Here is a 17,220-nt window from a genome sequence, read left to right on the forward strand (position 1 = left end):
CATGAGCCTTTCCTCTCAGTTCACACCTATGGTTTCCCCAAGGCCTTGCTCCATCTCAGTGTCACAGATTGCTCAAATGCCTCTGCCCTTACGCAGGAGCTCATTGCTTCCGTTCTTCCAACAGCAAGACTATAACATTAGCAGCTGACTGCCAGCTCATGTGGTGACCACAATATACACAGTTTTCCTCCCAAAGTACAAGTTAGACCTAAATCCCTACAATGAAAGTAAACACTTGTTGGAACCAATTTTGATGTGGAATAAACTTACGCATTAAAGCGAGCTCGTACCACCACTCGGCAGAAATTCCTGAATCTGTGCTCCCGACCAACTATGAAAAGTGGTTTATCAAAATAAGGATGATTCTCTCGCAGCTCCTCTTCCTGGACTTTCCTTTTGAAAGACGAAATGTATATTATTCAGTGATATGCATTACAGCCAGCAAAAATACCCTTTACACTTAGTTCTTTTTTCATCATGACTCTCAATTTTACTTCACACAGAGAATACTTAATATGGAAAAGTGTGCACTCAGACTTTAGATTTTTAAATACCTTTTCATTTCAGCTTGCTCTTTTTTTTCTTGGATCATCTTTATCTCACTGTCTTCTCTCTGTGCATTTCTGTATCTCACTGTGTTGGAATGCTAGAAGCAAAAAAATTCCTTTCAAATGAGGTCCATGGGTTGTTTTTTAATGTTTTAGATGAAAGCAAGATACGGTATTTTACATAGAAAGAATCAAATGAAAAATCTTTATTTCCAAATGCACTGCACACCAATTCAGTCAAGCATATTGTACAGTATTTTCTATCTACAGCACAAGACTGCTTATTTTCATCAAGGTTAATTTCAGTTTTAATTTCATGCTTGAAGCCCCATCCAATGCAACTTTTAACTTTAAAAGCAAAGGTCCTGTAAGCTCAGTCAATCTCTCTGAACTGGAATGAATATCATCAAAGTTACTAAGAGCAAATACTGGGAAAGAAAAAGCTTTAGACACCATCTTGCCTTCTCAATCCTACTGCATGTGCATGTGAGCTGTGCAGAACATACAGGTGGCGACTGCGAGTTCAAGGAGAGGGGAGAGGCAGAGAGGACATCATCTGAGCTCATTCTGTGGAGAATATAGTCACTACTACTATTCAAAGTGAGTCTTTGGAGTATTCCTGGAGCGGCAGTGCTGGGTTTTGCCCTTATTATTGCACACAAGCAAAGCCACATCTGCTTAAAAAAATTACTTACCTGTGGTTTCTTTTTACAACCATGCAGGGTAATTAATTAGTTACTTCTTATGAAGTTGTTTTTAGGTATGAAGCACATCTAGAAAATGACTGCCATTATCTGGAAATGGAAGGGCTAATATTGCCCCTTGAACTATCAGTCACAGAGATCCACAAAATATCATTAGAAATTAGCAGAAGTGAAAATGTACTTAACTGCATGAAACTATACCACAGTGGAATCCATGATTACTGTTCTCCCTTTTAGTCTTTGTTCGTTTGTCTGACAGTCCTGGTGTTCGAAAAATATTGTTAAACTTCCATTAAAATTTTTGAAGTGCTGCTTTACCAGTCTGAGTGATTTGTGTAATTCAAGAGTAAGGCTTTTTAAGGTGTCCTGGGTAGCAATTATTGTGTTCCTAATGTAGTACCTACAGCTTCGGGGAATCTATCTCAGCAAGTGTTTCAAAATCAGTAAGTCTATCAGTGAAATAACCATGTCAATTATTTTGAGGATAATTCTAATCCAGTTATGGTATTTATATTATGATTTCCTGTCAAGATTTCAAAAGACAAACTGTAAACAAGATCATAAATAGACATTAGCCTTACACAAGCATTTATTATATAGTACATGTTCTTATTCCTCATATTCTCAGATTGAAACTATCATTTCTATGGGGACTTACATCTTGAGTCAATGTTTCAAGAGATTTTCCTCTGCTGATTCGCTGGCTGTTGGAACCATGTCTCAGCGACCTGAAACAATCATAATCAATTTAATGATACATCTCAAGATGAAATTCTGACCTTTATAAGATGGCCATTATAAAGTGCTGCTCTCCAGCCACACAATATCTCAAATTCTTATCATTTTTCTCTTGCTAACATCAGAAGCTTATATGTTCTTCAATTGTTTTCAATCCAGTATAACATAAGCCAATTTCTTTCTTTCTGATCTTTAAATTGATAGCTTTGTAGTTGGCAAAGGAAATGACATTTGAAATAAAAAGGGACTTTTTTCATTTATGTAGTACAATGAATTTCATTATGGTTACAATGAAGAATGTAGAATTCACTTCTTTGTACAAGTAAGTAATTTCAGTTTTTCACATGTTAGGTATTGCTCAATGTTAACTCTTTTCGTTGCCTTTATTTCAACAGTATTTTAAAACCATCCTTTCTGTCCATGTTTACCTGCGTTCTTGTCGTATATGATGCTGGACACTAAGGATTGACCTTTCTTTTGCAGGCTGCCCCTCAAAGGATCCGCTCAGCATGCGTTGTCTAGTGCAGGCCCTAGGAAGAAATATAATGATGATGACATAGATTTTTCAGTATAAATGGTAATTTCTGAGGTAGTGTGTTCAGACAAGTCGCTTGGCTTTCTGGGAAGCAAGTACACAGCTTAAAAGACAATAACGATAAATAGCAATGTACTTACCATGAAAACATATTTCCAAGCAATGGGCCCCACTCTGCAACATAAGCAGTCATCTGATGAATCTTCTCCATGACTTAGCAAGGGCCATCTATGAGGCTTTTTCAGTTTGTAGCAGAATTCATGGTTCCTCAAGACTTCACAAAGTGTGAAAAGGATCAAGCAATGTACCAACCATCAGTAAAACCAGCTTCTTGGCAATAAAGAAGGGGATACTACAAGTGCAGATGTTATTTAGGGCAGCTCTCTTTCACAGCTGTATGTAGCAAAATGTTTACGTATACACTCGAGGCTTACAGCATATCTTTGAGTGTTCTTTTACATGACTTGAGACCATATGTGGTTTGAAATGAAAAGCCACACATTGCTGATATATATAATATGAAATGTCTGCTCTCTGGGAACTTGTAACATTTTGGTGTGCCAGTTTTTTCACTTGTTTGCTCATTTGTTTAATTTTGCTTTTGGTGAATTCTGGCAAACAGTTTTTTTTGGCAGAAGTGAGTATTTGTTGGTTAGCAAGCGTGCTACAGCTAAACAGAGCATGCACATCTCTATTTTGATAGCTACAATGAAATGGATTTGCTCAAGAACAAGAGAGTCTTCCCCTCAAAGAGCTCACACAAACTCTCTGATGGCTGAAAAATGAAATCTCACCATTAGAAATATATTTTAACTTTCCCGGAATGTTGAATTTTTAAAGTTTAAACAGTGCACACCTTATTGCTCTTTTTGTGTAAGGCAATCATTCAGAGAAACACAAGACCCACTGGTAATATTTCACACTTTTTAATGAATTTAATATCCTTCTTTTTTAAAAAGAAGTCCATGCTACTGGAATAACCACTCCATTCACCAGTCTACTGTCTTAAATGCTATCCTTGACAGCATGAGAATCATAGAATAGTTAGGATTGAAAAGGACCTCAAGATCATCTAGTTCCAACCCCCCTGCCATGGGCAGGGACACATCACACTAAAGATGATCATGCTTGATGGCAAAAGGTGTTCCAGGCATATTCGTCACCACTGTGATTTTGTTTTTCACTCTTCACCACTATTGCTCCCTCTTTTGCATTGAAACATGTAAATGATGTGAGTGAGGACCTAAGGTGAGATCTGGAACAAAAATGAGAAGCTTGTCAGTGTCATCATTACCAATCATACTAACATGCTAGAAAAACACATTGTGCTTCATTTGTGATAGAAGGCATTAGGTTACACTACACTAAACTGAAGCATCATGCCATTTAAGAAAATTACTGTATGTCTTATGAAATACAGCTCATGTTAGGTAAATTGTGTACATTTTAATACTAATGGATTTTAAGCATTATATTATGGAGGATGATACTACATGACACTGATAGAACAACAGCAATATCATTTGAGTACCTGTGTAATTTTCTTAAAAGAAAAAAAAGAAACCCACAACATCAAAACCCAAACAGATGAAAATTATTTCCTATCTAACTCCATTAAAATGACAATCAAGCTTTTACTAGCAGAGACAATTGGAAACTTCTGAGGTCTAACTCCTGTAGACAGGCTTCCTGTTGTGACAAAAGGGGTACCTTATCTTTTTTTTCCCTGTAAATATAAATTACTGCGCTCTGCTTTTAACAACTTGAAATTATTTTCTTGACATCAAAAAGTGACTTTGTCATAAACTTTTCATGTGCATGTACAGGTTACTTGAATACCAAGTTACATGAACTCTTAGTGTCCCTAATAAAGGAGAACATTAAATGCACAAACAATAAATTCTTGACCTGACTAATGCACAAGATGGCTTATTTGATTATTAATGCTATAATAAAATACACTTAGCAGTATACTATATAGAATAGCTATGCATAAAGGATACCACCAGTAGAAAGACAGAATTGTCTATGATCTCTGCCTACATTACTAAATCTATATTTAGCATTTATACTCATTGCCTCATTTAATTTCTGGAAGCCCTGCAACTCCTACTGAAGTCAACAGAGAGATAATGAAATGCCAGCTGTATAGCACAGAGATCAGACATTTTTATTAAGTAACTGCAAAGAAACTTTCTGTATTTTCAGACAAAAAACCCCAAAAAGATGCTGTGCTGAAAAGGAGGTGGCTCCCAGCATTCTCCACTTCATGTGAGAGAGTGCCTTTATCTACCTCATACTCATTCTTAGCAAGAGCCATGCTTTGTTATCCTTTTGACTTCGGATTTGTTTCAGCTATTTAGACACCTAGTGTCACAGGTCTTTGAGGACTTTTGAAAAAGAAGGCAGCTGCCATGAAGATTTCATAATTGCATAGTTAGCAATTTCAAAGTCTACAACAGGATTTGGTTTCTTACTGTAGACATCTACACTTACATGCTAATCCTCAGTGGCTATATGTGATCCATGTGTCCAGGCTTCCCTAATAATCAGTGGAGAATTAAAATGGTTTTATAGAAGGGGCCAGTGCCACCTGCCATGCCTTGCAGTATATTTTGCTTTGCTTCCAGCTGCTGCTCCAGCAGGGGACAGGTCCTCTACAAATTTCCATATTACCTGCCACCCTCAAGAGGATGTTTTGGACATCCTCTACCACCTCATACATTACTAGATGGCCATGTGTGGACAACTTCATTGAATGCCTGTTCAATTAATTTAATTGATGCTATCTGGAAGGTATTCAAGTAACCATAAAGTGGGCATCTAAAGACAAAGCAGTTGGCTAAAGATCTCACTGGGCTCAACTGCCTGTACTGTCTAGATCTCTGTCAACTAGAAGATAGAAGTAATTACTTAGCTTATAGACAGACCTGGTAGTCTGAAACCAAATGTCACACACGGGATAATCACTGTGCCACAGCATTAAAATTTAGCTCTATGTGGCTTGCAAATTGGAGTTAAGAAAAAATGTTTTCTTGACTTGAAACATATTCAGGTAACTGCAGTTGGTCAGAATCTTTTGATTTTTCTTTGAACAATGCAGGCAAAACTACTTCTTCTAAGCTAAAACTGTCCTTTCCATCTTCGTATATAATCACTGTAAATATATGTTCACTTGTGGAGGAATATGATGAAATAAAGGAGAAGAGACAGGAAATATGTCAGGCTTCTGGACTTTGTACTCACCTTGCAGAACCCTGAACGCAGTTCAGCACATGCTCCAAATTTGCCTTGAAAAGCACAAATATAGTAAAATACCCTAAAAAAGAAAATCCAATCTGGTAGGCTATCAGAAAGCCAGGCTACAGGTAAAGACCATGCAGAACAATATGATACTGGGATACCACATTGGCACCACCTGTGAGCAATTAAGATGTCTGAACTTTTGAAGTCCTTCAGACTAGCTCATGCTTTGGAACCCCTGAAAAACAAGGAGTAAACAGTGTTCAAGTAACATACTTTGAGCTAATGTAAAATGTTAAATGCTTTGATCAATACTTCAAAATACTATACCTTTAATGAATATTCTGAAGACTCTCCATTCTGAGGTATTCATATGGCTCACTTTTAGGGAGGCATCCTTTCTGCAGCAAGTGTTTACTCATCTTCTTGCATTCCAGTAGAACACCAATTTGCTGTTTTTCTGTATTATCTTAATGAGGGAATACTTCTGCAGTAACTACACAACTGCATATATTATGAGGTACTTTCATCCTTGCTCTCCCTGAAACGTGCTCACACTGAAGTCTCAGCTGTGTGGGACACCTCAGTAAAACACTCAATTATCAGTCCATAGTGCTGTTTTCACTATGACTCTATTAAATTTTTCTATGTTCTCATTTTAATTCCATCTAGCTTGGAATATATGGTTAAATGTGACAATCTAAGACTCATAGCGAATCCACCTCATAGGCATTCTAGGGTTTCCTTTTTTCATTTTATGAATTTAATTCAGTAAGGTACTGTGTGAATAGCAAGCAAAATGCATCCTCTTAATCCAGATCATTGACAAAAATTGTCCTTAACAAAGGTTGTCCTTAACAAAGATTGTCCTTTTGTTGAAAATGTATTTACAGAAACATTTTTTGGTCTTTTATGGCAGCCAGATTATGTTCTAGTTGGGCTTTGGACCCCCTAATTTTCTCCCTGCATAACTTCTCTTTTTTTCTATGACTTCTAGACAAAACTCTCTGTTCAGCCAAGCCGGTTGTCTTCCCCACTTCTATCCTTGAAGAATGTCCAGCTTTTTTGTAGTCCTTTGCCCTTCAGGACTGCCTTCCAAGGGAATCTGTCAACCAGGATCCTAAACAAGACAATGTCTGCCCTCTGGAAGCCCAACGTAGCAGTTCTGATGACCACCCTCCTTACTTCTCTGAGAATTTAAAACTATCATTTCATGATTGCTTTGTCCAAAGCAGCCTCCAGCTGCCACATTACCCACAAGTCCTTCTCTGTTCACAAACAAAAGGTCGAGGGGGTGCCCTCCCTGGCTGGCTCCCTCACCAGCTGTCAGGAAGTAATCTTCCACATGTTCCTTGAACCTCCTACACTGTTCCCTCTCAGCTGTATTGTATTTCTAGTGGCCATCTGCAAAGTCCCCCATGAGAACAAGGGCTAGCAATTGTGAAACTTCTCCCAGCTACTGACAGAATATTTCATCTGCCTCTTCATCCCGGTTGCATGGTCTGTAAAACAGGCTGGCACTATAGTATCTTCCATGATGGTCTTCCCCCTGATTCTTATACATAAACCCTCAACCCTATGATCATTGAGATGAAGGGACTTGCTACATGGACAAGCTGAAAGCAGTGCTTGACACACTGAATGGTAAAGCATTAAACCAGAAGGACCCTGATATACTTGAGGACTGAGTCAGCAAAAGCTTTAGGAAGTTGGATAAGGAAATGTACGAAGTTTCACATCTGGTGCAGAATAGCTCCACATTTCCATGCAGGCTGTGGAGTGGCTGGCTGAGGAAAAGAAGTCACATTGTGCACTATGTCTGGATCTGGGTGATAAATGGATAAATGTGTTCCTGCCATCCACGAAGCAAACTGACTACTATATTAAGGAGGTGTGTAGCCAGCAGATCAAGGGAAGTCATTCTCATTCCGCTACTCAGGAGCTGTAGAGGCTGCACCTGAAACACACTTTTGGGTACTTCAGAAGGGATGTTAAAACACAGGAGCAGGTACAGTCAGGGGCCTGTAACACATGACCTCCAGTGAGACTTGGGAGAGGTGGGCTTGTTTACTTTGGTGAAGAGAAGGTTAAAGCATGGAGCTAAACTCTTGCTACCATGACGTCACCAGAGCAGTGACCAATGGCCAGAAACAGTGGCTTCAAAGGTTCAGACTGGGCATTAGGAAAATGCTCTCCGAAGGGTAGGGTAATGTAGTGCTTGAACTAGAGCAGAAGAAGACAAAAAGCTGGTCTGATCCAGGGTTAGCAATAGTCCTACTTGAAGTGGGCAGTTGGACAACACGGGCTCCAAAGTTCCCTTCTGACTGATATGTCTATGATCCTGTAATAAACAAACTGATGAAAAGGCTTATTAATTCTTTTATGACAGGTGGTGTATTACACTACTGTATTAGTGTCCAAAGGAAATTTATTCAGAGATTAATTTTATAACTTTCCTAGAAGTACAGAGAATTTTGTTTCTTGCTCATTCTAATATTCAGACAAGAATCACGGTATTTTGCAGAAACACTTGTATGAACACAGCCTGAATTATCTTCTAGCATATTAGTAAATTAGTACTTTCAAAATACTTGCAAAATACTTTTTTTGTGGGTTTTTTTTTTCCTCCTCTTTTTTTTTGCCTCCAAAATGCACTTATGGCAGTTCAGTTTCAAAAATGCACTTCACTGGATTCGCTGTTTATGAAATTGAAAGTTCCTTTCAAGCATGAGCTATGGTATTCCTTTAGGCCCAGTACATGTACCAGACAAATCTTGACTAGAACAGTGAAAATTCTATTCCATGACCCTAGCATTAGTTTGCATTTTGACTACAGTGTCAGCTGTAACGAAAAGCACATAAAAAGATGACCATTTAAAAAGTGTTAGTTTAAAAAATTGTCATATTTTATCATAAAATTAATTTTTGTGATTTTGGCAAGCTTGATTTTCTTATCAACACATCAGAGAACTTAAGTTATTCTTTGTATTTATAAAATAAGGGCGTAAGCCCTTATGTGAGGGTGACTGAGCACTGGTGCAGGTTGCCCAGAAATGCTGTGGAATCTCCATCCTTGGAAACATTGAAAAGCTGTCTGGACACGGTCCTGGGCAACTGGCTCTGGGTGGCCCTGCTGGAGCAAAGAGGTCAGAATAGATGATCTCCAGAGGTTCCTTTCAACCTCAACCATTCTGTGATTCTGTGAAGCATGGTTTAATAGACACCAGAATCAGGTTCGGCACTACTGATACTTTGAGCAAATTAAAAGTAGTCTTACATAGTCCAAATTATAATCAGTTTCTTCACCATTTTCTGCTGTTTACAACTTACCCTCAGCTTTGGAGAGAATGGACTGCTTTATCCACAACATTTTGACTAGACCTTCTCCACCCTTGCTACTTCAGAAAGCCAATGGGACTTACAAAGGTATAGAAACCCATTCTTAGATACTGACCCCACAAGAAATGAGGGTCAGAAGAACTACAGGCACAAAATGTGCTTTAAAGATTAAAAGCAGTGCTCACAGCAAGATAGAGACAGAAGTGGGAAACGCTGAGGACAGATATGCAGGAGGAATTATATTTGCTAAAAGAAGTTATTGCTGCTGAGGGAAATTCTTCATAATTTTCAGAAAGAAACTGAACTTTTTGTAACTCAGAGGCAATACTAAATGTGACTGTGTTTTGAAATAGTTGTTCTGTCTGTAATTCACTGTTACTTTGTTTTATTTCCCTCAGAAGGGTCAATTCCCCCCTTCAGAATGAACTTACGTGGAGAGTTAAGTCTCTCTGTGCTCACACTGGCAGGGGTCATGCAAATCAGTGGTCTGAGTCAAAGTCCCCAGGACAGTAGTTGTTACATCCCTGATTTTGTTCCTAGGACTAACTGCACTGAGACCTCAAGGGGCAACACAAAGGCTGCTTTCCAAGCAGGGACTTTCAGAAAATATAGTTCTCCTGAAGCGCAGTAAGAAAGGTGCAGGAAAATGAAGAGACCTGAGACCTATGTATTGATGCATAATTTAACATGAGACAAGTAGGCAAGACAACTAGGACTGAATGTATCACCTGTGTCTCTGGGTGGTTGAGGGCTTCTTATGCCCTCCTTTCACCTCCTGGGGAAGAAGATTTCAATCTGCAGTTCCATATATAAAGGGAAAAACAAGGTTTAGATAGAGGAAGAGGCACAAAAGAGACATAAAGGTACCTGTATGTAATGTAGGACTAGATGATGTCCAGAGGTCCCTTCCAACCCTAACGATTCTGTGGTTCTCTGATGCTGATTCTGTTGAAACACTTAGAATTTGATTGAAATATAATTTTTTGAGATTTAAAAAGTGTTTGTGTGTGGAAGGTAAGAGGTGGACTTCAGCTAGAACAGACTTAAAACTCTTTTTTCAGTATGGCAATCTGAGCAAGTTGTAGTTGCCTATGGACAGCTTTACTGCATAGAGGCAATGATTTAGATAAGTGCTCCTTAATTCAGGTAGACAAAATTTTAAAAGATTCTAGAAGGAATCTTTTCAGAAGAGACATCTTGAGTTATCTCTTATTGTTCTTGGCATAAATGCCATTTTTTCTTTTGTCAGATACTCTGAATAGCTGTGATTCAGCTACTTGAGGAATATACAGCATTTACAATTAAAGAAAAAATAAGAAAAAGAGTATCTTATGTCTTGTGAGTTTTCCTGTGTTCCGTGAGCTGAACCCAAAGTTTCAGCTGTAAATTTTATCCTTTCTCCCACTTCTCTGTTTGTAAAATTCCCCCGCATCAACACTGGTGACGCTGGCAATAACATGGAAACATTGGCTCAGGACCATCAGGGCCCATCCCTGGCAATGCTGTCTAGCGGCATGCCCACCATGACACAATACTATGAACACAATTTCCTTATGCTGGAACAGATGCATTAGAGATGTCACAGTTCAGCACTTGTTTAACAGCTCTGAGTGAATAACAAGAAAGAATAAATAGTATTTGTTCCTTTTTTTCAGGAGGAGCATAAGACCGCCTTTTGCAAATGACTTAAAAGCATCCTCAGAAAGTATCAGAAGACATATGACTCCCTGCCCATGGCAGGGGGGTTGGAACTAGATGATCTTAAGTTTCTTTCCAACCCTAACTATTCTATGATTCTATGATTCTATATTTTTCTTACTTCACAGAGGTTCCCTCCTTTTCTCTGTCTTCCTCAAAAGTTCATTGCTGATGACCCAGGAAGCAGACAGAAAAACCCAGTAAATGCAGACTGAATTAGCAGAAAACTTTATTCTCCCTCTGTATTTTTATTTCAGAGGAACTCAGGTGAATTGATGAGAGGTCTCCCTATATACAAAACTTTGGCAGAGGTCATGCTCTGAAGGACCAAGTGGAAGTCAAAGGACTAAAATTGGAATGACTGATTTCTGATTCTGTCCTGGTACCTCTGAGAACTCAGTGTAAGTCCAAGCAACTGTTTGCTTGGATTCTTGTCCCACTCTGCTTCAGACTTCTCCTAAAAGGAGAAAGTGCTGTGCTGATGGAAGAATTCATTAGAACTCAGATCTTAAATTTGCAGGACTTAACTTTTTCTTCTATGTAAGAAAGAATGGAGCCCCTACAGATGTCACAGGTCTTATTTACTTATTTTTTTAGATATAAAAATAATAGGGTATTCTCTTTGTCTGCATGTTTTCTCTGTGGTGTAGTATAAGAAACATTCCAAATAAATTGACATTTATGTAACCCTAGAGGTGTCAACAATGTTTCACATAGAGTTTCATTACAAATGTTTTACTGAAACATTGACACGAAGCCTGTATCTAAAAGCATATTTTTAGAAGTGTTTTCTTTCAGGACAAAGAGACTTATATTTACCTATCTGTAACTGTAATGCCTGTAAAATCCAGGTACTTTCATGTAAGTGAAATAAATGCTTAAAAAAGATCCCTAAGGTTTTTGGGTTTGTTTTGTGGGTTTTTTGTTTTGTTTTCTTTTAAATAGAGTACTTATGTAATTACATAATTATGCATATTGTATTTATAATTATAATTGCATTTCTCAATAACATTTTGCCATTAGAATTAGAAATGGTTCACATTTTCTTTACCGTGGTTTTAAAGACAGATAAAGTTTCACATTAATTTCTACAGTTTTCCTTGCACTGCATTCTTATACAGTATTAAGAAGCAGAGCTGTAATATTTCTCAAATAGCGTGTAATCACTAGGCAAATTTCAAGAAATTTCATGATTCAGGAATCACTCTGAATTTCTAGTGCACTGCTCTCCACAAAACACTGCCATACTCCACCTAATCCCACAGTTGTACCGCCCAAATCAGTTATTCCTGTTTATACCGTGTGTTTACCTGGGACCACTCATACATAATATTCCGGAGATACATCTGCTATTGTGAGAGTGTAAACAGAAGGAATGATCTATGTATCGCTGGGATTGCTGATGCTAATGGTAGTCATTCTAAGGTAAAACCAACAGTGGCATGAAAAACTGCAACTGTTACCCATATGATAACTTTAGACATGCATCTTGGAGACTTAGGCTTGCATTATTTACTTACAGTGCCACGTACTTACTTGATATGGAATACCAAAATGAGTGATCATTATTAAAACATTCAGAAAATCCTTCTAAAGAAATCACAGTTCTCAAATCTTCATTGTACATTTCCCACTTGAAAAATGATTACCTGTAGCCTCTGCTTTCTGGTGTACAACTTCTATTATGTTCATATTTATGCAAGAACTAGGATAGAATCCTTTAGGCAACATATGAAAAGACATTTTTTTTTGTTAATTTGGAAGGAATAAATGAAAAGTGCTGAAACATGATCCTTCCATATGACACAGAACTGAAATACATACTGAAGATCAATCTTTCCCTTGTTGCTGTTTATGCATATGATGCAGCCAGAGAAAAGAGCAATTTATCTTTGATAATGAAGGCAATACACGTACTACAAAGGGATATACTATAATAAATATTATACATACAGTAACATAGATGAAAAAGAAGGTTATGAGAAATCAGATGGCAATCAAACCAATATCAAACCACTGCTGACTCTTACCTTAGAATTTTATTGATTGCTGTCTCTTTTTCCAGAAGGTTTCTTGCTCTGATGCTGAAAACAGATTTACGGAGCTATAAAATTAAGAAAAAGACAGTGTACTTTCAAGTTGACATAAAATACAGCATGTGTATGTGACAGACCAATGAAACATTATGATGCTGAGTGCATATAAAGTTAAATACATAGTGTTCTCTATCATAAAGATATTTTTCACAGTCTGTGGCATGGGTGCCTTTTTCCAGGAAAAGGATGGTGGAAAAGATCAAAATCGTCACATCTGAGAGCAAATTCCTTGAGGAACATATCAGAACCTAGCCTTATTTTTGCAGGTTTTGGTCTTCAAAACCCAGTCCTTAGCTAGTTCATTTTAGAAAGAAGCAGATAGTTTTGTTGACTAGAACAAGTACTATTCCTTTTATCAGAGATTTATTTTTTTGTCCTGTTAGCCAAGTCACACTTTGTCTTAACCTTTGCTACCCCTCCTCCACTCTGGATTTTGAGTTGGCTGGATCATACCCTGGAGATGCCTTAACTATATAGCAGAGCCAGCTAACAAAGCTTAGATGTATAATTTCAGTGCCTAAAAGAGGTGAGATGAAAGTAGGTCCCTTCCGCTCCCCCCCCCGAAGGTAGAACAAAGAATGTGGTGAGCAAAATGTCCATGTGTTTGCCTCTGGTTATGAACAGTGTTTTAGGCATATTCTTATGGACAGGACTTCATGAACATTAAATGAAAGGACTAATACATGAAACCTAAGCACTTAATGCCTAAGCAAGTGGTCAGCAAACATGGCAAATCAAGGAACAAATAACAGATGAAGAGTTTAGCTGAGGAACTGCACCTGTGATGAACAGAAAGCCTCTGGCACCTTGAAAGACTGTGGACTGTTTGGAGATGGTTATCTTGAAGCAAATGGTTGAGAGAGATTTGAGAGCTCCTAGCAATGTGTGCCCTGTTTCTGATCAATCTGAAATGGAATCTTGAAGCATGTTTCTTTAAAACTATTTTTTAGAAGTATCAGATTGGTTTAACTCATCTGTGTCTGATATAAGGATGTAAGTCACTGCCTCAAATCCAGAGTCATTTGACAAATAATTTTGCTAGAACTCTTAAAAATCAGATTGACTCTGATTCACAATAAGAAGTCTTACTTGGAGAAAAAAAGGAAGCCTAGAAAATACCTAACAACTTGTTAATTATACTGGTTGCCCTTAATAAAATGATTACTACTTTTTAAGCCACACCTGTAGTAGCAAGCTACAATCACTTTCCTAACCCTTGCCTTTTCAAGTGTGGACTCTAACCTTTCTCAAGTCCTAACCTATCTCTGTACTGCCTGTGGAAGTAAGAACACAGAGGATTTGAAAACATTACTACTCTAAGATTCTGTTGGATCCTTAAAAAACCAGCAACTTGGAAATTGAAATAAGGTATGCAACACTTCAGAATGTAGTTTGGAAAATAAGGTACCCGAATTTCAGTTAAGATTTAAAGAAATAGTAACAGAATTGTTGAATTCTGTTCAGAACTGTCCAATTCTGAACAGAAATTCAAATAAAAAGCAAAAAAAAATGGTTCCATTGCCTTGATATGACTAACATCAAAATAAACTGTAAATCACAGTATGAGATATACCATTATATTAAATATTGTGTAGGGGTAAATAATTCATATAAACATACTTATGTAGGTTTTAAGTGATTTGCAGTATCTCATGACAGGTTTTTGCATTTATTAGCATGGTACCTTACTATGGATTTAGATATAACTGACGATGAGAACAATGACAACTCTTTCACATCTTTTTTCTTCTGGTGTCAGTGAAGTTAATGTTAGTGGATTCCCAGATAACTGATTTCTCCCCTTATCAGAAAAAAAATCCAACCTCCAAACCAAAAGAATATCCATCCTCTTGTAAAGTGTTAGCTAATATTTTTTTTATGTCTCAACTAGGAACATCAAACTTATGGGAATAATGAAAGTAGAAAAACAACTGGTTTGAGTTTTGTTTTTTTTCCCCTGTTTTAAATAATTACTTTAGAATAATTATAATTACATCAAACATCAGGGGAAAAAAGAGTGCTGCCTGCTAATGTGTTATGTCAATTTATGTCTAGTAACAATTCTTTGCTTGTTAACATCTTAGAAACTGAAAAGATTTCAAACACAGGAAGCATTAATTTCCTTTCAAATTTCCAGTTATTACTTATCTGACTTGAGAAAAAACCGAAGGCAAATTTTCCTGGAATTGTCTACAGCTCAGTATCCGGCATACATCACTTTCAGTGTTTATAACAGGTGTCAAAACACTTTGGCATCAACTGTGTGGCCCAAGCAGGAAAATTCACCCAGGTCTTCCACAGGGAAACGTGGCGTGGCAAAGCAGGAATGAGGAGTCTCCTTCTTTTCAAAGACTTCACAGGGAGGCTGGGTGCTTGTAATGACACCTTTAGTCCTTCTCCGGGCCAAGTGTTAAGACCATCCTAGTGGCAACAAGGAAGAACATCTCAAGAAAATCTGCCAGGAGGTCTAGACCAATGGCTACTAGTATCTGGCACATTTGTCTGTCAGGGACTGCTGAGTCCTCCCTCTAGGTAGCAAGACTAACAAAGAAGAAGGCAATGTATGTTTTGAGTAAAAGCATACTGCTAAATCCCTTGCATGCCTCAGCTGGAAAAGGTTTGTTCCCTTCATTTTGATGCCTTCAGTGAACTCTCCAGTTGTCTGCTGGAAGTTTGCAAGGACAGCGCTGCATTCTGGTATTTGGCACTGCACAGCCAGAAGGGAAACACCCACGGAGCCAGAGAGATGAAGAGAAACAGCAGGAAGAAGCCCATCTCTGGACCCACTGAGATGGTGGAGAAAAGACTGTTCCTCTAGTTCCTACTCCCAAAGCTGCTCATGAATCTTACTGTTATGCCTAAACATGCCTAAATATGCTTAAGAAGTGATGGGAATGGGAAAGAGCCTAGAACCACAGTTATTGCACCAGGTTATTTTTGCAAAGAGTGCATTTATTTTTCCTGCACTTTTTTTCAGAAGGACTAGCTGTAAAACTTGCACCTGAAACAGTACATCCTTGGGCACTAACTGTAGTCTAAACATACCCAATGGACTGAGGCTTTTATAAAGTCTTGAAGGTTTGTTACCATTCTGTCTGCCTCTGCACTGTGACAGAAGTTAGGTTGGAGCCAGGTATCCAGCTCTTTAACCTAGGAACACATGAGCATGCACAAGATCCTATACTTTGGTGCCTAGTGATCTCAGTGGTTCAAAATGGAACTGATAATACAAACCAAGCAGTTCCAAGGATTACAGCTTGTCAAGATTAGGAGTCTGCCCTTAAGCAGAACCCTAGTGAAAGTATCTCAAGTTTAAAATACCCAGATATATATAGAGATATACTCAAGTGATCCATTTCTCGTATTTAAAGGAGGCAGGAGTCAGTCAAATAGCAACATGCACATGCCAATATTCATGCTGAAGAAAATCAAACATTACTATAGATTTTAAATATATATATCCTTATTTCTATATTAGATAAATAAACCAAACTGCTTCCCATTTCATTTTCCAAATTTGCATAGCACACCAGGCAAATGCAATGGAACTGTGCAAACAGAAAATGGGGGAGATGATCAGTATTTTGTTTAATAATGTCTAGATGCCACATGCTGGTGTAAAATGAGTCTGGCAATTAAAACTTGTGATACCTGCCGAGTTCTTGAATGTTGCAGAGGAAATTATTAGCAGTGTTAATGTACAAAAGACATTCCTTGATCAGATGATGTGGAATTAAATAAGTACAGTATACTCTACTGAGTTATTTTAGGGTATATCTGCTTAGCCTGCTGGGTTTTTTATTACAGATTGTAATGTAGTGTGAGGACACCCTCAGTGTATCTTTATTACCTGTTATTTATTTATTTACTTCTTTATGTTACCTATAAGTACACTTGGTGCTGAAATAACAATGCCATATAGCTTTCTGCTATAGCACCTTATTTTTTGGCATAAGACACTGTCCTGAAATCAGCTACCAGCATCCGATTACTGCTAAATATGTTTTCAACAGCACATCTTAAAGAACTCCTGCAGGTTACTTTAATCTGCAAGGAACAGCTGTGACAGGTCAGCAAATTACCAATAGTATTTCCTTGATAAAAAGGTTTTAGATGGAAAGCATGTGTTCCTATGAAACCATGATTAAAGCTCATGTCTTGCTTCCCATACTCGTTTGAGGTTATTTACACAGATGTGACCATAGACACAGAACTAGGAAATCTGCAGGTACTGCTTCTCCAACAAGTGCTGGCACCCAAGGGCTGCTGTTGGCAGGACAGACTTTAGAAAGACCAAATGACTCAGTTAGTGTGAACTC

The 17,220-nt window shown here is 37.9% G+C and overlaps 1 protein-coding gene and 1 long non-coding RNA gene across 2 annotated transcripts in view; both read right to left on the reverse strand.

Annotated features, from left to right (window-relative positions):
* NALCN (sodium leak channel, non-selective) overlaps window positions 1-17,220 on the reverse strand; it is a 234,116-nt gene that overhangs the window by 35,416 nt on the left and 181,480 nt on the right. Inside the window, exons 18-22 of the mRNA XM_005145229.4 lie at window positions 12,836-12,909; window positions 2,419-2,520; window positions 1,911-1,980; window positions 555-646; window positions 271-393 (exon numbers count right to left, since the gene is read on the reverse strand). Of these exons, the coding sequence (XP_005145286.1) occupies window positions 271-393; window positions 555-646; window positions 1,911-1,980; window positions 2,419-2,520; window positions 12,836-12,909 (461 nt within the window). The remainder of the gene's footprint in view (window positions 1-270; window positions 394-554; window positions 647-1,910; window positions 1,981-2,418; window positions 2,521-12,835; window positions 12,910-17,220) is intronic.
* LOC115945859 (uncharacterized) lies at window positions 3,483-9,468 on the reverse strand. The gene is made up of 3 exons (XR_004080062.2): window positions 6,099-9,468; window positions 5,772-6,006; window positions 3,483-3,780 (listed from the first exon to the last, which is right to left on the reverse strand). It is a non-coding gene; the product is annotated as an uncharacterized lncRNA (long non-coding RNA).

This window comes from Melopsittacus undulatus, chromosome 2 (assembly GCF_012275295.1).
Source record: "Melopsittacus undulatus isolate bMelUnd1 chromosome 2, bMelUnd1.mat.Z, whole genome shotgun sequence".
In the NCBI taxonomy this organism is placed as follows: Eukaryota; Metazoa; Chordata; class Aves; order Psittaciformes; family Psittaculidae; genus Melopsittacus; species Melopsittacus undulatus.